At 47.1% G+C, this 24270-nt stretch overlaps 1 protein-coding gene across 14 annotated transcripts in view; it reads right to left on the bottom strand.

Moving 5' to 3' along the window:
- Positions 1 to 24270, bottom strand: part of Trrap (transformation/transcription domain associated protein) — a 90766-nt gene that overhangs the window by 52349 nt on the left and 14147 nt on the right. For 12 of the 14 annotated variants that reach the window (XM_076923641.1, XM_076923648.1, XM_076923650.1 and 9 more), the window contains exons 9-30: positions 23639 to 23716; positions 23416 to 23504; positions 22289 to 22385; positions 21021 to 21159; positions 20094 to 20172; positions 18626 to 18860; positions 17147 to 17513; positions 16965 to 17062; positions 16137 to 16331; positions 15227 to 15418; positions 14337 to 14502; positions 13510 to 13766; positions 11161 to 11361; positions 9941 to 10092; positions 7395 to 7594; positions 5292 to 5509; positions 5018 to 5215; positions 4019 to 4279; positions 3439 to 3600; positions 2149 to 2245; positions 1437 to 1558; positions 977 to 1147 (exon numbers count right to left, since the gene is read on the bottom strand). In XM_076923641.1, the coding sequence (XP_076779756.1) occupies positions 977 to 1147; positions 1437 to 1558; positions 2149 to 2245; positions 3439 to 3600; positions 4019 to 4279; positions 5018 to 5215; positions 5292 to 5509; positions 7395 to 7594; positions 9941 to 10092; positions 11161 to 11361; positions 13510 to 13766; positions 14337 to 14502; positions 15227 to 15418; positions 16137 to 16331; positions 16965 to 17062; positions 17147 to 17513; positions 18626 to 18860; positions 20094 to 20172; positions 21021 to 21159; positions 22289 to 22385; positions 23416 to 23504; positions 23639 to 23716 (3774 nt within the window). The remainder of the gene's footprint in view (positions 1 to 976; positions 1148 to 1436; positions 1559 to 2148; positions 2246 to 3438; positions 3601 to 4018; positions 4280 to 5017; positions 5216 to 5291; positions 5510 to 7394; positions 7595 to 9940; positions 10093 to 11160; positions 11362 to 13509; positions 13767 to 14336; positions 14503 to 15226; positions 15419 to 16136; positions 16332 to 16964; positions 17063 to 17146; positions 17514 to 18625; positions 18861 to 20093; positions 20173 to 21020; positions 21160 to 22288; positions 22386 to 23415; positions 23505 to 23638; positions 23717 to 24270) is intronic. The other 2 variants (XM_076923644.1, XM_076923653.1) reach the window with 1 other exon arrangement.

The following is a 24270-nucleotide window of genomic DNA, read 5'->3' as shown; positions in this document are numbered from 1 at the left end:
AAAAAAAAAAAATCAACACATCCTCAGACACGATTTCATGAGACATACTGCCCTGCAGCAGAAATCATTTGATTTCATTGTAGTCATTTGATTTTCACTATCAAGTGATAGTTCCCATCACAGTAAACCAGACTAATCATCCAGCAAAAAATGAGTGACAGGTATGGATCTTGCTTCAGCCAGAGACATCAAGGTTTATTTTTAATGAAGGCCTGAGGTGCGAGGCACCGCAGTTCCAGGTACTGGGGTGGACTTTGGTGGAAGCAGAGAGGTGAACAGAGCTCTGTTCTGTCAGGGTCAGAAGCTCCTAGCCCAGATGGGGGAAGCAGAGTAAAGCACAAGAATATTTATGAGAAGTGGTGGATGCAGGAGAGAGGCTCTGGCAGATGCCTCAGAAGGGACAAGAAGGGGAAAAGCCCAAAGTGCTCTAGGAAGAAGAGTGCCCAGGACTCTGGCAGCTACTGTGGCTGGAGGAGACCCTTGGGAGTGGGCATCTGCTAGTGAGGTGCCACGAAGCCCAGTGCTACGCAGACGCCTCTGAACAAGCACAGGAAATGACGGTTGCTGATAAGCAAGCCATGTACACAAAGAATGCTGCATTCCTTTGAAAACCCAGTCACATGTCCTGTGATAAACAGATAACACCTGGATGGACACACAGGCTGCCTTCAGGAAGAGGTGCCAGAGATGGGGAGGAAACTCAGTACTTGTACACCTTTTGAATTTTCTTTTTTTTTTTTTTTTTTTAATTTTTTGAGACAGGGTCACTGGGTAGCTCTGGCTGGCCTGGAACTCTACGTGTAGACCAGCCTGGCCTCAAGCTCACAGCAATCTACCTGTTTCTGTCTCTGTCTCCCAACAGGGGAGGGTACCAACAACCCAGCCACGTTCTGACTGACAGTATGAATGCTGTTACTTGTAAGCCACCTCATCTGTCCAGCGCATGGTAGAGTAAATTTAAAGCCACTTAGCTTACCATCATCTGGTCACAGAACTTATCATTGAAGGAGTTTGGGAAAAGCCGAGTAACAGAGGTCAGCCGGTTCACCACATTCAGTGTCAAGCTCCGGTAGTCTCCCAGCATCATCAGCAAAGGCCGCATGTGTGTATGAATCTGATCTACTTCTATAGTGGCACCTTCCAAAAACTAGATTAAGTTTAAAAAAAAAAAAAAAAAAAAAAAAAGGTTAAGTCACACAGAGAAACAGGAGGCAGACGGTGTAACAGAATGAAACTCACAATCATCTCCAGTGTCAGTTTGCCCTTGGGAAAGGGAGCACTAACTTCATGCTCCCACAAAGTTCTGATGGGACTGGAGCTCGGCCTTACTGTGTTTCAAGACTCAGTGCGACGAGGGCAGAGCAGCCACACTCCATGGGTGCTGACCAGACAGGCCTAAGGACCCCTGGTGTAGGCCATGAGGCTCACGAGCTCACCTTCCTCATGCAGGCTTCCCCAGCCTCCTGCAGCTCACTGTTGGTGGAGTTGAGGGCTTTGAAGAGAGCAGCAATGATTTTCTCCCTGGACTGAGGTAGATAATTGCAGGCAGCGAGAGCATCTTTGAAGAGAAAAATACAGTTTTTATTATTCACCCAAGAAACCCCTCAATAATATTCCTCTCTAAAGGATCCTACCATCACCAACTATTAACCCTCTCTCCTGTGAGCTGCCTCAAGAAGACAAAAGAGCCGGGCTTGACGGCACACACCTTTAACCTCAGCGATCAAAAGGCCAAGGCACTCAGATCTCTGAGTTCAAGAGCAGCCTGGTCTACAGAGTGAGATCCAGGACAGCTGGGGCTACACAGAGAAATTATGTTTCAAGAAGCCAAAAAAAGAAAAAGAAAGGAAGGCAGACCGAGTCTGATGGAAACGGCTCTGTGCAATGAGTAGGACAGGCCTCAAACCACAGCATCCGTTCAAGAGTCACAGAGTCAGTGCTCACTGCACAGAAAATCCCACTTGTTAAAGACAAACCACTTAAATGCTAACAATGTTGGTACAACATGACAACCAATACAGCTTCTGAGTCTATCTTTAAAAGACCAGACAAAACCAGACACTTTAGGCTAAGGATGATGAAGGCCCACCACCCCCTCTGCATGACAATCTAAGCTCCACAGGTTGATTCATACTGGCATGCACTTACTTAATGCTGCGATCCGTAAGGGCACAAGTGATGGGAGGCTTTTGTAACAGGGCAGCTTGGTTAGCGCTGAATCCTCAGCCTCACACAAATTTAGCAGCTAGCAGAGGGGGAAAAAAAAAAAAAACAGCTTTCAGTTTATCTCACTTCTCCTGGGGGAACAGAAAGATTTCATATTACACATAACATCTCTCTATCACAAACACTGGAACAAAACTAACCCAGAAGCTCAGCTCAAAGCCTAAAGAATTCCAAGAATCAACTGAGTCGAAAGGCGAAACTCAGTTAAAGCCACTGGGGTGAAATAAACCCAACATCACACCTGACTTGCTGTGACACTGAGTTTTCTGTCGATCTTGTCTAGAGCTTCCCCATGGGTGAACAGACAGGCCATTAGCCCTTATGGTCCTTGCAACCATGTTTTAACTTTACTCCCTATGATGACTGCTTTTAATTATCAGCTTGCAAAGAGTCTCAATGGGGCATAGTCTAGATCAGGTTGGCCTGTGGTATGTCTGTGAGGACTGCTTGATTATGGTAACTAATGTGAGAGCCCCCACCATTCCCAGGCGCTTGCTCTAAGTTCCTGCCCAGCCCTTTTTGCAGTGATAGGCTACAATCTGGAACTGTGAGCAGAAAAACTCTCCTCCCCTCGAGTTTTTCTTTGCCAGAGTCACTTTTATTTCCACAATGGCTCAGGAAAGGATAAAGAGGATGTTAGTGGCCACTGGGAAGCCACCAGGTACAAATCCGCGTGGTGGCACAGCGGCACAGGCGTGTCTAGTACCTAAAACACCATATGCTTTTCTATTCATACTTCCTCCTTCTCCCTACTCATGCCTTGGAAAACTAGGACAGGCTTTTAAGCTTTACCACTTCTTTTTAAACTTTATTTATTCTTACTTTTCTACGTGTGTGAGTGTCTGCCTGAATGTATGCATGTGTGCCACGGGCATGCCTCATGCCTGAGGAGACTATAATAGAGCTGTATCCCCCGAAGGTGAAACTACAGACAGTTGAGCGTTGCCATGTGACACACATACATAACACACATACATAACAGGAAGTGAAGAAAATCTATTTAAAAGCAGTTGGAATGTAACCTGCAGATGAGAATCTAGAGCGAGGGAACACTGTGCTGGTAACTCTTGGTGCCATGTCTCCCATGGTACCTGCTATAAGTGTCATGGCAGGCTACAGCTGTTAGTCTGCAGCTGCCAAGCCCATTCTGAAGGCTACCTGACCTCAGGCACAGGCCAGCAGTCATCAACACCCACAGCTCACACCGCGTACCTCCGTGTAGAACACCTTGTGCTCCACCACATTGAGATCCATTGTGAAGAGCCGAGGCTGCAGCGTGGTACAGAACGTGTTGCCCTCCATCAGGCCAATCTGGGCGTTGGCAGGCTGATGGCGCAGCAGGTGCTTCTTTGGTGGGACCATATCCTGAAGGACCTGGAAAAAAGCAAGGAGGGGTGCCACTCGTCAGATGTTCCTCCAAAAGCAAAGGCCTCTCATCTTTATATTGTATGGTAGCCACTGTGAAAACCATAACATGAAGTCATTACAGAGGACAAAACTTCATTAGGGGAGAACATATCACACGTTAGAAGTGCAGTAGAGACTGGGTCAGATACACTTGGTCACACTGCAGAGTGACCTCACAAAACACCATGAGTCCCACAGGATGACAGACACCCAGGAAACCAGCCTTCTTTCTATCCTTAGCAATAGCTGTGGGCACAGGCTGCCATCTGTACATCAAAGGTTCCCGAGAATCCACGCAACAGCCCTCTGACAAGGAACCATAAACCGAGTAGTACCTGTGACTCAGATTTGAAGAGCACAGAGCCCGGCTGTGTCACAGTCCTACCTCTTTATGTGGCTCCATAATTACTGTCACACTTTTTCCAGTGACCTGGGCCAAGACCTGCAGCGAATGCATGGCCTGCTTTCTCACAGTCGAGTTTGGGGAGGTGACTTCACGAACCAAATCGTGGGTCACGTGGTGAAAAGATTTCTCCTGAGCTACCACAATCTCTTCAGCTCTCTCCTCGTCCTTCAAAGGTGTTGCACATCGCATCAGGAGCTGCTCCAGGGTGGTCTTCGCCATGGCAACTGCCCCATTGGAAACCTGGAGGTGGGGGAAGGAATGCAGGATGATGTCACCCACATCTCCACAGATTTGGGGAGGAGGGAGCTCATGGCCACTGTGCCAGCTTCAAGGAGGAAGACCACTATATAGCATCCATTTTGCACTTTATTATAGCATCCATTTTGCACTTTAGGGTCAAAATTATCTCCTTGTATGTACTTCCTGTTTGCCTTCATAAAGGTCATCTGGACATGACCTTGGCATTAACCACACATCCTGGCAAGCCCACCAAATTCTGCCAAAGTGAGTTAGATTTGCACATGGGTTCATAAATAATGGCATACCTTGGGCTAGCAACATGGCTCAGAGGGTAAAGGAGCTTGCTGCCCATCTTGAGCACCCCAGTTTGATCCCCACATGGTAGAGAACTAACTCCCACAAGTTGTCCTCGGCCCTCCACACTCATGCTATGGCAAGTCCCCATCCAATAAAACATGTAAACAAAAACTAGGAAACAAGAAAAACAATGTCCTGCCTGTGGGGATCTCTGCAGTACCCTGCAACCACCATTCCCTTCAGATCCACTCTGAACCAAGGTAACAGGAAGAAGCCTAGAGATAATATACAGGAGTTAGGAGCTGTCCCTGTACTAAAGGAGCTATCGGGAACCCAAGTACCAAAGTTTCATGCTGGCAGAGGGTCTGAGACCACGAGCTCTGCAGCAGACCAGCTCTTTGCAAGCAGTGTCGCTGAGCCGCCAGGCTACCCATGACCTACCTCTCCAGTCAGGTCCATCATAACGAAGAGCAGGGCTTTGAGGAATGTCTGCTGGTTCTGAAGAACCCACGTGAGTGGAAGCCGCTCCATGAGAAACTTAATGGACACCACGCCTCCCAGCTTTGCATACCAGGCCTGCTCGTAGCAGCAGGCGCACAGGCGTTCCACAATGTAGGAGAAGAGGGGCAGCTGGCACGCCTGGAGAAACAAGCCCAGCATAAGTTGGTGCTTCCTTTCTAGGACAAGCGCCTGCTAACTGTTCAGACATCCTTACCCTCTCTTTTGAGCCCAGGATGATGCTCGCCACATCGAATATCACAGCCAGGGCTACCTCCCCAATTTTACACAGTTCCTTTTCTTCATAAGCCATGCAGATAGCTATTGCATCAATAAGGACCAAGGGATCCATTCCTTTGGACCCATTTTCTTCACTGTGGAACATGGCTGTGCTGGGCTGGCTGCCCACCTGGTAGCAAGGTAGCAAGAAAGGACCTGGAAAGAGGGAAGCAGGCACACGACAAAGCCAAGGTCATTCAGGAAACACCTGTGACATCTGATTACAAATCAGCTTCATTTCCCCTGGGGTTAAGAACTCTGAAGCCACTCCTAATGTTCTAATTACATTGTATTAATCTGTACACTTGTAGACTGTATGTGGGCATGCATATGACACAGTCCACACACATGCCTCTGCACACATGAAGAGGTCAGACGACAAATTTCAAGCCTTGGTCCATTCTTGCCCTGTGTGGATTCTAAGGACTGAATTCAGATTTCCAGGCGTATCTGCAAGCACCGTTAACTAGCTAGCTGAGCCATCTCCCTAGCCCCAGAACCAGTATTTCAAACTAATCTCCATTAAACTGCAGCTGTTTGAAAACCAAGTAGTCCAATTCCACATTGAGGCAAATTTCCTGACTACTTCCAATTGTACCATTTTCCAGTGACATCAGGTAAAACTCAAAAATGAGGTTGGGCATACAGCTGACTTAGCAGCATGTACAGCACACACAGAGCCCTCGAGTTTGTAAGCCAGACTTTGACAATACACATCTGTATGCCCAGACCTATCCAGGCAGAGGGAGATCGAGAAGAAGTTCAAAGCTAAACTCATCTAAAATCAGGTGTTAGGTTCTTTTAAAAGAAAAAAAAAAAAAAAAAAAAAGCCGTTAACAGGTAAAAGCACCAACTGCACAAGTTTTATGACTCGAATCCAATTCCCAGGGCTCAATGAGAAAACAGAACTAACCCTGGGAAGCTAACCTCTGACCTCTGCAAGCTCACTATGGTACTAACATGCTTGCACTCATATACAAATACCGATGGCAGTAATAAATGTTTAAAAACTCAAAGATGTGCTAGTTTGAAATGAGAACAATTAACTATCTCTTAAAACACCACTGATCAGCTTCAGCCTGAAAATAATGGGTCTTAATGCAGCCATTTCAGACCGTAACAAAAAAAGCAAGAGACAGTTATAACCCCAGAACACACATGGTCACACTATGTTGGGCAGAACAACCTGAGAGCAATGTCTCTTGGGTCCCTAGCTGGAGACCACACAGAGGGTACCAAGATTAACTTTAAAGTTACCACCAAGAAAGCCTAGGGAACAACTGGTGTTCAGCTGTCTGAACAGTTCTGACTGGGCCTAGTGCATCAGCATCACTGCTGACCACAGGGCTATGGGGCTCTGAGGTACAACAGGCAGGGGAGATGCTGCTCATGTGTGCTCTATTGTGGCTTCTAGAAGGAGACATCAAATTCTGAGGGTATCCTTAAACTTAGTGGTAGCTGTCAGGGTCACAGACACTTCTACTGAGTTTTATAAAGCAGGTTTGCAGGGGTGGGGAGCACAAGAATGGTTGGGATAACAGCCAGGAGCAGGCATGAGAACTGCAAAGAGGGTGTCAGGATCTGGCTGCAGCAGAGTGGGTGGCACAGGCAGCAGGCTGGCCTGAGAAAACACTACTAGAAAGGGGAATATCAGAAACCATCATGCTTTAATGTGAACTTCATGTACCTCTCTTGTGTGTGCATGTGTGGGGGTGAGAGTATGCACATGGGAACCTGCATGGAAAGGTCAGAGGACACTTGTGGAGTCAGTTGTCTCCTATCCTTTGGGGATTGATCTCAGGCCTGGCAATGAGCACCTTCATCACGAAGCATCTCCACAGCCATCACTTGGTTTGCCTACTGCTTGCCCGAAATACCCAGACCCATTTCCCACAGGACAGAACTTGGTAGTAACTTCCACAGTTCTCACCACGGAAATTACTTTACTGATGAAGGCCCTTAAAGAAAAAGCCTCCTCCTCAGGCTCTCTTAAACAATAACTTGTCCTGATGGGCTCTGCTCCCACAATCCTTATACTCACCACACTGCTGGGCCACCGCTACCATGGTATAGTGGCGGATCAAGCTGGCCACAAAGGGCAGGGCACTGGGTCTCAGGTCTTTGATGACTGCAGACATGAATGCCCCAGTCAGAGCTTGTTCGAACGTCTTCCGGGCTGGAGTGTCCTGTGCTTTGTAGCGGTGAGATATGATGACATTGGGGATAGTCTTTTCTGTAAAGCTGGAAGACAGAATCACCCATCACCACACCCAGTGCCTCAGGTCACAACAAGCTCTCACGCAGAGTGACCTAAATTCACCTTTGCTACAATTTCAGCAGCATTTGGTATCAGATATGGACTTGAGTTTTTCAACATTTATGGCTGGTGTTTCAAGAGATAACAAATTATATTCTCCCTAACACACACACACACCACACACACGCACACACACACCACACACACACACACACACACACATACACACACCCCACACACACACAGAGATTTGGGGGTGAATTATGAATCAATGGCAGTCAGTGCATTGTTTTCTGTGTTATGTGTCAAGGCTGCTGCAGTGGCTGAGTGGTCCAAAGCACTGGCTGCTCTTGTTAAAGACACTTTTGTTTTTGTCTGAGTGTTTTGCCTACACATATATAGGTGCATTGTATACACGCTTGGTTTTAGAAGAAGGCAGTTGAGCCCTAGAACTTCAGTCAAGCCTGTGAGCCACCATGTGGATTCCAGAAGCATAACCCAGGTCTGCAGCAAGAGCAGCAAGTGGTTGTAACCACTGGGCCACATTTCAGCAAGAGATCCGAGTTCAATTCTCAGCATCCATTTGTCACCTAACAACCACCCAAAAACTACAGTCCTGGAGAATCGATGCCTCTTCTGGCCTCTGAGGGCACCAGACATATCTGAGATGCACAGACATGCATACAGGCAAACATATGTACACAAAAAATAAACATACCTTTTTAAAAAGAGAAACAAAGGTTGTTTTCCCTGCTGCTATGAAAGTGCATGCCTTGGGCACAGTTGCTTTACCAGTCACCACTGTCATACCTGAGGAAGGCATTGCCAGTGCAGGCAGGAGCAATGGATGGCCATACTCTGCACAAGCGCTCAAGACCACCTTTATCCTCTGAAGCCTGGCATGTGAAATGTGCAAGCTTCCAGAGACTCCAACTCCAGGCCCATCTTTGTATGCTGGCATCTAACTGTGATGAGCCTGCACATGCTAAATGTGGGGAGGCCTTTTGTGATGATCAGAACAAGAATCAAAGGGAGGGAGAAGTTTCTGAAAAGCTGATCAAAAGTTGAAACCCTGTGAAAAGGCTGGTCGCAGGCATACGTTAAAGATGATAGCCAAGACCTTCGGGCAAAATGCCACCCAAGAATCTAACAAGCAAACTTTAAATTCTGGACTAAAAAATATATATAAGTGGCTGGAAGGATGGCTCAGAGGCTAAGAATGTCTGCTGTACAAGACAGGAAGACATTATATCTAATCTCTAGAACCCACTTGTGCCTATAACAGCAGCACTAGCTGGGAAGGTGAAGCAGGAGGATTACTGGGGCTTGATGATTGCCATCCTAGACCTCAAAGTCCTCTGGCCTCCCTAAACAGACAATCAGTCAAATGCACGCAGCAGGGAAAAATAAGTCATTTTTAAAAATAAAGTTTAAATTCGTGTGTGTGTGTGTGTGTGTATGTTCAGGAATGGTGAAAAGCACAACTTAATCTCAGCACTGTGGAGGCAGAGACAAGTGGTTATCTATGGATTTGAGGTGAGCCTTGCCTATGTAACAAGTTCCAGGTCTGTCAGGGGTACACAGAGAAACCCTGCCTCCAAAATAAAGCCAAATTATAAGAATTCAACCAATGATAAAGTGGGAATGGCATAGGTCTGTCACAGGCTGAGACATGGCTCTGTCAGTAGAAACCTGTCACCTAGCCTCTGTGAGCCAGAGACAGGAGGACCCAGAGTTCAAGTCATCCTCAGCTATATACTGAGTTTGGGACCAGCCTGGGCTACATGAGACCCTGTCTCTAAACACAAAAAGGAGAAAGTTTAAAAAGCTGTGCCAAACGTACAAACATGACCTTAGACTCCTTGACAGCAAGACACACACTGAAATAGATCCAAGACCAATTCTTACCATGGATGGCCACGTTCTCTCTTCCCTTTCTCTAGAACAGTGGTTCTCAGCCTTCATAATGCTCTTTAATCCTTTCCTCTTTAATCCAGTTCCTCGTGTTGTGGTGACCCCCACCCAACCATAAAAATATTTCCATTGCTACTTCACAACTGTGATTTTGATACTGTTATCAATCATAATGTAAATATCTGTGTTTTCCAATGGTCTTAAGCAACCCCAGTAGGAGAACCATTTGCCCCCAAAGGGGCCGTGACTCAGAGGTTGAGAACCACTGCTCGGGTATCAGTGATACCCGGTGTATCACTGGGTAAGTTACACACTAGCCTGGCCGTCTGAAAGGGTGCACTCCTAACAGACTGTGACTTATGTTCCTACTTCTGCAGCAAGCTGCTCCAGTCCCAGAAAACAGCCCAAGCACATACTTAGGGTGTGCCAGCAGCTGGTAGAGTGCATGCTTGTTGTCCTCCAGGCTCATCATGGCCACCAGGAAGCACCTGATCACCTCCCAAGCCTGCCTCCGGTAGTAGGGCTCTGTGTTGGCACTTTTCAGGCAGTCCAGGGCGGTCTCAATGGCCTAGGATAAAAAGGACAATATGTACAGTGTATGCTGAAAGGCAGGCACACACACACACACACAGAGCCTTAGTACTTGCTAGGGAAACTGAGGAGAACATTAGTGTAACAGGCAACCACAAGCAAGGGTTCTGAAAACAGAGACAGTAAAGAAAGTTAGGAGCTGCATGGCTCCAGATAAGATTGAGAGTGCACAGCAACTCTGGCTGGAAGGTTTTGTTTTTAATTATGTGTCCATGTGTGTATCTTCTATACATTATATATAAGTTGAGTGTAGGTGTCCACAGAGGGCCGAGGGTGACGTATCTCACAGAGCTGAGTTACAGGCAGCACCTTGGATGAGGGGAACCGAGGCAGCAGCCTCTGCAGAGTAGCAAATGCTGCTGAGTGCTCAGCCAGCTCTCTAGCTCCCAATTTCAGGTTAATGACCAGTGGGAGACTACAGGACGTCAAAGAGAGAGCTCTGGAGGGTCCAGTGTGGCAGGCTGTCAACTCACACACCCATCAAGGTCTGAAGCTCATGAGCCATGGCTGAACACACACTGTCTTCCCTTAATCTGAAATCAGAACAATGGCTTTCTGATGCTTTCACTTCTCTCTGAAAGAGAAGGCCACCTACCAGCTCCACCCATATCTGCATACATACATATGCACACAGAAAAAAAGAGACAGACAGAAAGAAACTCAGAGGTAATAATACTAACTCACTTCCAAAGAGTCAGAAGGGAGAAAACAGGAGAGTTAGAATAAAACATGGGAGAAAGCTAGATCCTGAGACACCAGGGATGAAAGACAATTACAGATCCACTTGAGTTCTCAATGGTCCTGGAAATAAGGCCCAGCAAGATCACAACAGAGCAGTTTAGGTGAGCTAGTCATCGAGAAGGACTCCGCTCTCCAGAGTCCTAAATTCCTGGGTAACACTCACCCACTAGCCTACAAGCATTATGCAAGCCGCCCTCCCCACCAAACAGACTGGCCCACTCCTGCTCTTCCCTCAGAGTTGGCTCACAGACATATTTTATAGTGAAATCACCCTTCTTAGAGAAAAGTAAGATCTCAACTTTACCTTTTCCATTGGAAGCTGGAGAGAAGCTTTGCAATCAGAGAACTCCACAGTAATGCTGGGGCCTTGAACTTCAGTCACAACATAGTGTAGCTTCTGGGACTCCTTCAACATCTTCCTGTTGCTGCCGCCAAACTTCCCAAGCACACGGTAGGCCACGTGGGAGATGCTGTCTGCAGGGTTTCGAAGAGTGCGCCACAAAGCCTAAAAAAACAACCAGCTTTCACCAAAGGCTAGCCAGGCAGCAAGTTCACAGAGCTTACGGCCACAACTCCAGTTTATTAGATATAAGGACTCTTCCTCCTGCTTCTGTCCCTCAAACATGGTTCCCCCTGGTTGTCCTCCCCCAGTGAAGTTCCGTCTTTACTAAGCAAACGAACAAACATATTTTGGAGCTCTTTTATATAAAAGGTGGCACAGAATAAAAAGCAAAGAATCCTAATTCTGGAGAGAGGGGTCAGTGGTTAAGAGTGTTGACTGCTCTTCCAGAGTACCTGGGTTTAGTTCCTAAAACTCACAGGGTGGCTCACTACTCTCTAACTCCTGTTCCCCTCTGGCCTCCTTGGGCACAGCACAGATGTGACATAAATACATATGCGCAAACACTCAGACATGAAAAGTAAGGAAATCTTTAAAAATAAGTGAATAAAAGTCTTCAGGAGTCAGAGTGAAAGCTACAATTCTCGGGAATGAAGTGGAATGAGCTGCTTTACTGGACATTCTTGTCCTGGATCTTTTTCTTCTACTTAGAAACAAGACAAATACATAATTTCATGTGTTTTAAGTCTCCATTTACAGAAGGTAAGGGTGTGATAGGGGTCCCTAGGGCCGAACAATGTTCAAGTCTTGACCACATCCCTCCTGCAACCCCTCCTTGCTCTGTAAACCTTCCCCTAAAGACAGGCTCCATGTGGATGGTTTAGTCTCTACCACAATGCTTACCTGAGACCTTGTTACCTCCCTACAGTGCCCCCCCCCCACATCCGGGCCATCTTTAGAGGCCACCTTAGAGTTCTATCACACCAATAAAACAATGCTAGCACATGTGCTGAGTCCTCGATGTTCTCAAGTCTCAGTGCGCAGTCTCTGTGCGTGTCAGCTCCTGAAGCAGGACTGCAGGATGGCTGAGCTCAGGGACGCCCTGCACGGCCAACACCTATGCCATCTGCTGCACAACACTACACTTGCTGCCTGGTCCTCTCACTTGAATTACCTACATCTCAGAATCACTGTTGTCCTTGTTTAAAGCCTACTTTCCTAACTTCCATCACAACCCTCAATGTCAGGATCCAGCGATATCCAAGTACCGTGAGTCTTAGTACATTTCCCCACACCAAGCAAGATCCCAGTTTCTCTTCTCATGTTCTTCCAGGTCATGACCCAACATCCTCTTGTCCCTCAGGAAGGGTCTTCTGCCAAGTTACAGCAGCATTGATAAGGCTCAGTGTGGGTCAGGAGACACCAACACTGCCACTTATTTTGGGGGTTACTGGCCTCCAGAAACTAAAAAGGACCTTTACCCTGTGTCTCCGAGGGTTCTTGTGCTAAAGTAAACTGTGGCCCAACACAACCTCAAGCCCAGCAGCCACACTGCTTCTGCTTCCCTGTGCGGCCTGCACACTCAGCTCTGCTTCCGAGACCTGACAGTGTGGCTCTCAGAGCAGGCTCTGCAGTCCTCCCATGCTACGTGGGCCCCAGTCCTTCTGGTACACAGAGACCAAGAAATAACCCCAGGATGGACAGGGAAGGTCTGTTAGTCCTGCCTCTAAGCCAAGGTACTGTCCCTCCAATCCAGCTTGGAGCTGCTGAGCCTCTACCATGAAGGCTGGCTGTGAATGAGGCAAAGACAAGTGCCCGCCACGGTGATGACCAATCCCATCACTGTCACAGCACAAAACACAGTGAAAAGTGGAAGATAACTATCGTCTGACGTCTAATAACAAAACCCTAAGACTTCAAAACAACCTTTGATTATCTGTTCTTTTCCTCCTGGAGTGAGCTGGGGCAGCAAGGCGCCCATCTGCTTCCCTGCAGAGTTGTATCTTTTTACTATAAAACCACAAAGTCTCTGTGGGTACAGGAAAGTTCTTTCTGCCAGTCTATACAGCTCCATACCATCTGCCTTCACACTTGCTTACAGAGACTCTGATGCTTGAGAAAGTTCTCCTAAACGAGAGACAACACTGCTACACAGACACTCACCACCCACTAGTGCTAAATGTATTTGTACATCCCAGCCAGGCAAGCAAGCATGACTGAGCCTGCCTCTGACTGAGCCAGGGAATCCTTAGGACAAACTGGAGGCATGCAGAACTGATACCCCTGCTGGTACAGAAGTGAAAGTGCACTTACCTGCATGAGCTCAGCACGCACAGGCTGAATGTGATCATAGAGGAAATCCGGTTGCAGGTTGTCCACACACAACTCCAAGGTCCTCAGGCCTTGGCTGACCAATGTCTGAGACCCATTGAGGGCAGACACCAGGGGATCCATCAACATGGGCAGATAGGGCAGGAGCGAGCTCAGCCGTACTGGCACTGTGAGACACAGCTCTACGAAGAGGTCCTTCATGTGCTGCTTGTGCAGGCCACTCTGCAACATGTTCAGTCCTGGAAACGGGCGGAGGGCACTTTACCTTCCTAACGCACGCAACGTCAGCTGTGCAAGCCACAGGCCACCATTCTCCACTGTTAAACCTATTAACTGCATTCACGATGGTCCCTTCCACAGTGACAACACAGGCTAGGGGGAGTTCCTATAGGTTACCCTATGCTTGCACAAACATCATGTCATACTTTGTAATGTGTGTCAGCACCAGTCGCACAAAGCCAGACCTGGCAGAGGGAGGAAATCTGCCTAAGCACATCTAAGTAAAACCAGGTGAGGACTGCACATGAAGCTGAGCAAAGGCAAGGGCCACCCAAGGGTACTGTTGGAAATTCACAGTCCTTTACACTCCACACCATTTGTATGGAGGTAACACTGCAATAAACACAGACAAGACCTTTACATGAAAAGTACTACGTGGTTTGATTACAAAAACTAATAAAGTTATTTTCTAACTAAGAAGGGAGGGAGGGAGTCTTCCCAACACCCATTCACCTCCCATGGCTTTGCCAGGCAGAGAGGATAGCCCAGCAGTCAGTCAGACAGATGGACACATGAGACACTGTTCTTACCTTGGAGGAGATTTGGAAGGAGAGGCAGAAACTCCTGATACAGGAGGTCATGGCTGCCGCCTCCTATGGAGCGGAAGAGAGCTCGGAGCAGAAGGAAGTAGTTGTAAGGCTCCTTGGCGGTCTGTGCCAGTTCCATGGAGCTATTCACAATCTTGTGCAGATGAGGCTGGGCAGAGGGAAGGCAGACAGATCAGTGAGCACACTTGAGTTGCCACGCTCTCCAGTCTGGAGCTCACACACCCCACCGCTGCAATCAAGCAGCATGAGGCTGTTATTTCATCAAAGCAAAAAAAAGAACATAGTGGCCAGAATGTGCAATGGTCTCTGCCACACGTCTATGAAAGATGTTCTTACTATGTTCCTACTTTTTTTTTTTGGGTTTTTCGAGACAGGGTTTCTCTGTTAGCCTTGGCTGTCCTGGAACTCACTCTGTAGACCAGGCTGGCCTCCAACTCAGAAATCCGCCTGCCTCTGCCTCCCAAGTGCTGGGATCAAAGGCGTGCGCCACCACTGCCCGGCTCCTAAGTTACTATTAAGTTACTTGAGGGTAATATTTTTTTTTTTAAGGTGTTTGAGATAAGGGCTCATGTAGCCCAGGCTAGCCTCGAATTTTTTAAGTAGCTGAGGCTCCCCTGATCTACAGCTTCCACCTCCCAAGAGGTAGGCTTATATGCCTGCATACCAGGCCTTAATTCTGAATTTTCTACTCTCATGTGGCAGAGTAACATCTGAACTATTATTGGCATGTGGCCTTATTTGCGGTACAGCAAATTTAAAGTGTTATATACATGTAAAACGGAGTCACTGTAATTTCTGTTTTAAAAAAAAAAAAAATGAAGCAACATAAAGCCCGAGCCCCAGGAGGGCCCTCAGAGCAAAGTGCATGTTACCTTCAGCATCTGCTCATTCTCAGCTGCAAACAGGGACACTGAGCCGAAGACCAACTTGAACAGCTTGAGATACAAGTTGGAGAGTTCCACATTGGAGCCCATTTCTGGCAGCCGGTCCAGGAGGTACTCCACCAGGATCGTGGCAAACAGAGCAGAAGTAGTAGGATTTGCCAAGAAAGAGTTGGCAACAATCTGTCAAAACAAGAAATGGCAGAACCGGTTGGAGACTTCACTCCAGGGTAGAGCACTTGCCTAGCAAACATAAGGCTATAGGTTTGGTCCTCAGCTTGGGTGTGGGGGATGCTTTGCAAGAAATATCCGGGACAGAAATAATCCTCTTCCTCAAAGCTGTAAAAGGCAAAGGAATGAGTTTCTCAAACAAAACCAACTGGTCACAGACATGCTGACAAAACCATCACCCCCTACAGCAAACGAGCCATGTGCCTCCTATCAGAGCACAGCATTTGACCTGCCGTCCCTGGTCACCATCAAAAACTGACAGCCTGCGTTTAACTCTCATTAGCTTCTACTCTTGAAAGGAAGTGACTCGAGGCATCGGAAGGGTTGGAAATGTCCTCAAACACTATTGCCCAACATTCCCCTACAAGCACACCCTGAGGACAGCTTTATTTTTAAATCCTCAAGGTAGATGAGTAAATGCAAAACATTCAATACAGAATTAAAAAAAAAAAGTTTAAAGTGAATGTTAAAACAATATAAAGGGCTGGCAAGATGGCTCAGCACATAATGGCACCTACCACCAAGCCTGAAGACCTGAGTTCCAACCCTAAGCCATAGGTGGTAGAGGAGAGATTGTCCCGTAACCTACACACACACACACACACACACACACACACACACACACACACACACACACACAGAGTTAATTTAAATAAAAAGAGTTTTATACCTGAAGAGCATAATTTTTTGAGATCCTTTCTACCATGTAAGGGACTGTAGTCTGGAAGATCTCCTTGAACGTTAGTGGGTTCATCATAGTGAAGACACCAGCAAAATGCTCGAGCACTTCCTTCTCTTCCTTCATCCTTACGGTCTGGCAGTTGGCTACTCGAATGTATGTTTGTCCGTTTCCTGCGATCTGGACCTAGGATGGGGGAAGCCCCATGGTGGTTAGAAAGGAACACTTTCTATTGAACATGTATTTCTTTACAATATCACAAGTCAAATACTTCAACGAAGCACAGAATTCAATAAAGGTTATCCTCCTTCTAAATTCTTTATTTTTGCCTCAATTTTGAAAAAGAAAAACACTAGTGTTCACACAGGGGTAGGGGGAGGAATAGTAAGTAAACGTAGATGCCTGAGAGCCAGCTCAGAGGGTACATGACCACTTCCATTTGATAAGTAAGGCCCTTGCTGGCTAAATTGCTTCTGTCAGAGTACTTTACCACAGTTTCAGGAAAGGGAACTGACACTAGCACTTATGAAGCCTGGATCTGATCTCAGCACCACATAAACTGGTGTGAGGATTCATGTTTGTTATCCCAATGAAATGCAAAGCTGGGCCGTGCAAACAGAACTGAACTTCGAAGGCTCGAGCCATCAACAAAGCTCTGTTCCAAGGGCATCCCCCAGATTCAACAACATTGTTTGAGGCCACTTCTTTTTTTTGTTTGTTTGTTTTTTGTTTTTCGAGACAGGGTTTCTCTGTATAGCCCTGGCTGTCTTGGAACTCACTCTGTAGACCAGGCTGGCCTCGCTTGTGGCCACTTCATACCTGATAAATATCCAATGCCTGCATCGCATACTTCACAAGCTTGATGTAAATCTGAGTTTCTTTGGGTTGTAACTGCTTGTTCGGAATAAACTGAGCTTCTAGAAGAGACAGAATACATTAAAACCTGGCAAATACAAGAGCTAAAGGTGTTGTCAGTCTGCAAAGTGTAAGAGTAGAATTACCACCAGGTGCTTTACACGACGTTATGCCCCATGTGATGGTCTTGACACCGCAGACCAAGGTTTTCACCAGACTCCGGCAATCTGTGACCTGGAACGTCTGCTTGTCCTCCTTGTCCTTTTCTCCTTGCTTCTCAAATGGGGGCACGGGGGCAGGGGTTACTGGGGTGGCTGGGGCTGAGGGTGGTGGTGGAGGGGGGGCAGGGGCAGGCACAGGGGCTGGGGAAGGGGCTGGGCCAGGGGCGGCAGGGGCTGTGGGCACCCCGGGCAGTGCAGCTTCTGCAGCTCCCAGTTCAGATTGAGGCTTGCATTTCTTAAAAATGGCAGAGAGCTGGTACCGGGCAATGGTGTGGAACTTGAGGACAAAAACCTAACAGCAAAAGAAATTGGAGTCAGAAAAAAGAGACAAACATTAACAGTCAGAAACCTGAAACCACCTGAAGCCTAAAGGCTGAGTCTGTAAAGTGCTTGCCTTGAAAGCAAGAGGATCTGTGTACAGTTCACAGAACCCATATAGAAAAGCAAGGTATGGAAGCGTATATTTGTAATCCCAGTTTTGGGGAAAGAAGACACAGCCAGTAAGGATCCCTGGGGCTGTCTGGGTGAACTATCAGCCAAAAAGATTGTGTCTTAAAAATAAAAAATATGGCCGGGCGGTGGTGGCGCACGCCTTTAATCCCAGCACTTGGGAGGCAGAGGCAGGCGGATTTCTGAGTTCGAGGCCAGCCTGGTCTACAGAGTGAGTTCCAGGACAGCCAGGGCTACACAGAGAAACCCTGTCTCGAAAAACCAAAAACCAAAAACCAAAAACCAAAAACCAAAACAACAAACAAACAAACAAACAAACAAAAAATATATATATATATATAAATAAATATATAAGCTGAAGAGATGGCTCAGCTAGTATGAGCTCTTATCTCTTCCAGATGACCCAAGACTCATTCCCAGCACTCACACGGGATGGCTCACAACTGCCTGCAAACAGCTCTAGAGAGATCCAAATCCCCTGGCACACATCAACACATATGCACAACACACACATAATTAAAAATTAGATCCTTAGAAAAAACAAAACATAAGGTGGATGGCCTTCGTCAACTGCTGCTGGTCTCTGAGCATGGTGAGCAGATCCAGCCTTGATTCAGAGTGGCTTCCCAGCACCATGGAAAACCTTCCGTCCCTCCCCAACACACTGACTGGGGTCTCCCCAGAGAAGCCTTGACTACTGCTGCCCAGCAGGGAGCTCTTCTAGTCAGCACCAGGAAGATCACAGAGCCTAGGAAGCTGTCTGATGCTCAGGGCAGCCCTGCTAGGCAGACCAAAGAGAAACATAGAGATATAAGCAGCTTCCAACAGGGCTGCCAGCAGGAAGGGAGGCAGGGTGTGAAACAACTGGGCCTAACTCCCAAAGCCACACTTTTATCTGGCCACCTCATTCACCTAAGTTTAACAACGCTTTAAGATAACCATGGCAGTTGGTACCTCCAGCATCCGCATCAAGACATCTCGGCCATTGCCACTCTCCTGCTCACTCTTGGAGCGGATGCAGTCCACCAGGTTTAGCAGGAGTTTGCAGGACATGGTTTGGATGCTACTGGGCAGGGACTCATCATCAATGTTCTTGGCAAAGAGCTGGACGGCGAGGGAAAGGTCACTGAGGGGCAGGTGCTGGCGAACATGATGCACAAGGTCGGCAAGTGTGCTGTAGGCGAGCGGCCTGCAGGAAGAGATGGATGGACCAGCGTATTTATTCCCTGTAGCCACTGCGGTGACTGCAGTGCTAAGGGGGCTAAGATCCAGTCTGGCCGTAGTCCCCATCCCAACCCTGTCCCCTTCCAGCTGCTCAGCTGAAAGGCCCAGTCTTTCACCATGCTTACACTGAAAAGCTAACATTCATATATGTCATAAAGTTCCTGTCCTAGTTGGCTTTTCTGTTGCTGTGATAAAACTCGGAGCAAAAGCAACTTGAGGGGAGGGTTTACTTGGCTTACACTCTGGGGTCACGATCTAGCACTGCAGGAATCAGGGAAGGAATTCAAGTGAGAGCTTGAAGCAGCAACAGTGGGAGAACCCTGTCTACAGGCTCACACTCAGCTAGCTTTTTATATAGCACAAGGTTGCCCACCTAGGGATGGTGCCACCCGCAGTGGGCTGGACTCTCCTGTTCACTGGCAATGAAGAATATGCCCCACAGATGTGACCACAGGCCAATCTGACCATGCTTCATTGAGTTTCTTCTCGTCAGGTGACTTTCTAGATCAGCTACTGACAGTTGGCAGCTTCTTGGCAAGGATATTTTCTTTTAAGGCAGCAGTTCTCAAGCTGTGGGTCATGACCTCTTTAGGGTTAAGAACCTTTGCTCTAGATTACGTCAAGCCGACAGTAATAACTAACCAGGAAAATACCTAACAGACACTGGCAGAAACGGCAGCCAGATTAACAATGTGCCAGGCATGGTGGTGCAGCACTCAGGAGGCAGAAGCAGGTGGATCTGTGCATTCCCAGCCACTCAAGGCTACATAGTGAGACTACCTCACATGTTAGTTAATAGGTTAACTAATGCTCTGTATGTTATGACCACTGTATGCATATACAACAATACTGTCTGCGTCATTAGGTCATGCAGGCTGACCCTGACCTCTGCGTCATTAGGTCATGCAGGCTGACCCTGACCTCTGCGTCATTAGGTCATGCAGGCTGACCCTGACCTCTGCGTCATTAGGTCATGCAGGCTGACCCCTGACCTCTGCATCTTATCATGAGTGCATGAGCACATACTTACCAAAAAAATTCCAAAAGTGTTTAAAAAAAGATTTTGTTGTTTTAAACAACCTAAGGACTTTCAAACTTGCTGCTATCCTAAATCCAGTAAGTGAGCAGGGCCCAGCACACCTGCATTAATTAGAGCCCTAAGTACAGGTGATCCTGTCCCTGTCTAATAATGCTGTACCTTAGTGTCTCTCGAGCCGTGTACCCAGAGCCAATCAGGATGGATTCATCAAACAGCTTGTCCATGCACGGGATGAACTCTAGGAAACATGAGAACATGAAGACTTCACAAGCCTCCCTAGTACTCGGGCAGAGAAAAAGACCACAAAGATCCTGTGAGGCGAGACGCTGGCTCTGCTGGGCCACACAAGCCACCCACCCACAAAGACAGTCTGACAGTCTGAGTAATGGTCAGAGTTAGAACTGACCAAGACGGGCTAGAGAGATGGCACAGTCGTACCAGAGACAGAGAGAGCTGGCCTCTTAAGAACATGGATGGCAAGCCCACAGACAGTCAGGTTCTGAAACAACTCATTTCAGGCCTCTGGCCTCCCGTGGGCACCTGCACTCATGTGTGCAGCCCCTCACCCCAGCACAAGCACAGACAACTAATCAAAATAAATCTTTAAAAAGAAGAGGGCTGGCCGGGCATGGTGGCCTACACCTTTAATCTCAGCACTCAGGAGTCAGAGATATGCAGATCTCTGAGTTTGAGTCAAGTCTGGTCTACAGAGGGTTCCAGAACAATCCAGGCTACACAGAGAGAAAACAGAAAATGAAACAAAATAAAAGAAGACTGGAGAGTCGGCTCAATAAAGACATATGTTCAAGTCCCTACATAGCAACTCCAGGCTCAGGGGATCGGATGCCCTCTTCTGGTCTCTGCAGACAACAGCACACATGTGATGCACAGATGTACAAAGATGCAAGTAATACACACACATCCATATACATAAGAGTAAACAAACAAAAATTTAAAAAACAATGAAGACCCACAGCAACAATAAAGAAGGAATAGACATGCTAAGACCCTGAAGAACCTCCAGGAAACCAGCAAAACTTGCCCCAAAGATGGCTATATGGGCCTTGAAAGCAAAGGCAGCCTTACGGTTTCTCAGCTCTGTGGTGAGGATGTGCTTGGCAGCAATGAGAAGCTCCTTCCTGAGGTGTGCAGTCTCGGCTGGGCAGTTGGAAAGCAGCTGTAGCATGCCTTTCACCATCTGCTGAGAATACTTTGTTACCAGCTCCTGTCACAGCAAGAAAGACAACAGTCACACTGTGTCTGAGAGGCTGCCGAGACACCCAAGTCCTTTCATAAAGCTTCAGACCTAAGCAAGCGCCACAGGAAAGGTTTTAGTGTGTTATATGTGTATGCACAAAGCCATGCAGCCCGAGTCACTCTGAAAGGGAAGCATGACCACAGGGACAGATGGCCTCCCATGTGGAGTAAGTGTGGATGCGACATTCTTACTGTTCTATTGCTTTACAATTTTCAACACTGAATTTACATTACTTCCTTATTAGAGAGAAAATAAATGCTAAGGCACCTGTTAAAATACTCAGTGCTAGAAAGACAGCTTGGTGGTTAAGGGTACTTGCTGCTCTTCCTGAGGGGACCTCCATCCCTTCCTTCAGTTTCTAGCACCCATGACAGGTGGTTCACAATCACCTGTACTCCAGATCCAGAAGATCCAATGCCCTTTTCTGGCTTCCACAGCCAAGTGTTCATACGTTCATACACACATACACACATACACACATACACACACACACACACACACACACTAAAATAAGTAAATGCCAGGTGTAATAGTTCACACCTTTAATTCCAGCACTCAGGAGGCAGAGGCAGGCAGCACCCTGGTCTACCTAGCAAGTTCCAAGCCAGCCAAGGCTACACAGTAACAGCTTGTTTCAAAAATAAATAAATAAATCCTCTACTTAGTCATCCCACTAATGTGAGCTGAGAGTGTTGATTCTGAGCAGCTCTCAACAGTCTCTTCCTGACTCAAACACCAAGGCCCAAAAAACTCCACTCATCTGGTCATGATGGTAAATACCTAGGACCCAACACTCTGGAGACTGAATATCATAGGCCAAAGGCCAGCCTGGACCACACAGTGAGACTTCATCTTATAGAGAGTCTGCAAAAGATTAACCACATCAATGAGCTCTGTAGACTTAAGAGACCTGCCTAAGAAAGAGAAGGGCAAAGAGCGATGGAAGACTTCCTACATTAACCCTGGCCTCCACACACATGTGCCTTCACTTATAAACACACACACACACCACATACTCACAAACACACACACGTACTCAAAGCACACAAATACACATGAAAGAGAAAAAAAAGCAAAAGAAGCCGGGGGGCCTTACCTGGTAAATTCTGATGATGTAGGCTAAAAATGACAATGTTTTGATCTGAGCTGCAATGAAGTCGGCATAGAGCTCCTTGTTGTAAAGCTTATGTTGCCTGGGCAGGAATTGAATACACGTCCAACATCAGTCCTTTAGGTGACTTGGGATTAAACACCCACAGTGAATACTAAGCCTTGAACTTCCTCATTTCCATACAGAACAGAAGCACGAGGCAACATAAATGCATCTACTTTATGCAGTGTCAAACCACATGAAAGGGGACTGAAGAGGCTGAGAGCACTTAGTAAGAGCACTTGCTGTTACAGAGGACCCAGGTTCAGTTCCCAGCATCCATGCTGGACAGCCCACAATCTCCTGAAACTCCAGCTCCAGGGGAAATCGGGTGCCCTCCTCTGGCCTTCACTGGTACTGCACTCACGTGCACATACCCACACAGAGATATGCATGCATACACATAATTTTTAAAGATGAAATAGGATCACACAGCACAGAAATTCTAAAAAGCCCAGATCAAACCCCAGCACAGCATTCCTAATGTGGACTCCCTATTACATTATTTGGTTTAAAACAAGGATGGATCTAGTTGGCCTGTTCCTCCCCCAGCCCTGGAGGTCAACCATAAGGCCAGTTTTCTAAAAACAAAAACAAAAAACAAACAAACAAACAAAAAACCAAAAACAACAAAACCACAGCCAGAACAAGTAATGCTTGGTGATACTGGTGACACTGGGAAACATCAAGATGGAAGGAAGCAACCTACTACAGCATCCTTTCAACTAAGGAGTTAAGAGGCCCATGACATGGCTCAGCAGGTAAAGGTACTTGTCACCAAGACTGACCACGTGAGTTCAGTCCCTGTGACCCACAGCTGCAAGGAGACCACCACAGCCCATGCTATGACATGGGCATGCACACGCACACACACACACATCCACACAAAATGGATAACTTAACCAAAGATGTAAAAGGTAGCTAGAATGATCATAGCCACCATTACCGAGAGTTTGCAAATCAGAATGCACATACGTTGTAGCACTCGTAATTCTCACATCTCAAGAATGGGGGCAACAAGCAATTACTATTTGGAAAAAGCACTGTGCCATCTTGGTCTGAGGAACTCTTACCTGGCCTGTGGGGATACCTGAATTGCGATGGTATTCATGATCAGGGGCACAAACTCGGCAACAACGTTGTGGATGTTCAGTTTGTACAGCTGAAGGGAAATAGCAGAGTTGGACTGGGCATACCACAGAGTATGCGGGTTTTGTGTACATCGTATTTGCTGAAGGAGATCAGCTGTGAACTTTCACATGAAGACATAGAAACTATTCCATGGTCCACACATACCTGGTACATTAGTACGACAATGATGGGGAGCTCAGCCAGGACTTTCAGTGACAGCGATCCTCGTGGGATGATGGAATGCTGTGGGATGCAGAGGGGAGGCAGCCTTCAGCTCTGTGGTACCCGCAAGTGCCCAACCAATCCCGCTAAGCACCACAATGAACAGAGACACTCCTTGCAAGCATCTGTGGAGAGTCCAAACTAACACAGAAGTGCTACCCCACAGAAGGCAGAATCTTAGGAGAAACCCAAACATTAAAAATTACCTAAGAAATCTAGGGTTTGTGGGTATTTCTGTGAGGGTAGGAAGGCTGGTTTGGAAACAAGGTCTCCCTACATACCCTTGGCTGACTTCAAGCTTAAGAGTGGTCCTCCTGCCTCTGCATCCCAAATGCTGGAATTATGAGCACACACCACCAGGCCCAGTTGTCTGGATTTACAAAGTCTCACTGTGTAACCTAGGCTGGCCTTGAATTCACTATTTAGCCAAGGTGAATTTGTAACTCACAACAATCCTCCTGCCTCAGTCATGTACCAACCACCCACATCTAGCTTTTTTTTTTTTTTTTTTAAGACATGGTCTCCTGTAGACCAGGCTAGCCTGAAACTCTCTATGTAAACCAGATCCACTTGCA

Source organism: Arvicanthis niloticus, chromosome 24 (genome assembly GCF_011762505.2).
Source record: "Arvicanthis niloticus isolate mArvNil1 chromosome 24, mArvNil1.pat.X, whole genome shotgun sequence".
NCBI classification, from domain to species: Eukaryota; Metazoa; Chordata; class Mammalia; order Rodentia; family Muridae; genus Arvicanthis; species Arvicanthis niloticus.
The sequence above is the reverse complement of the archived record's forward strand: the minus strand, read 5'-3'. Positions and strand labels throughout refer to the sequence as shown.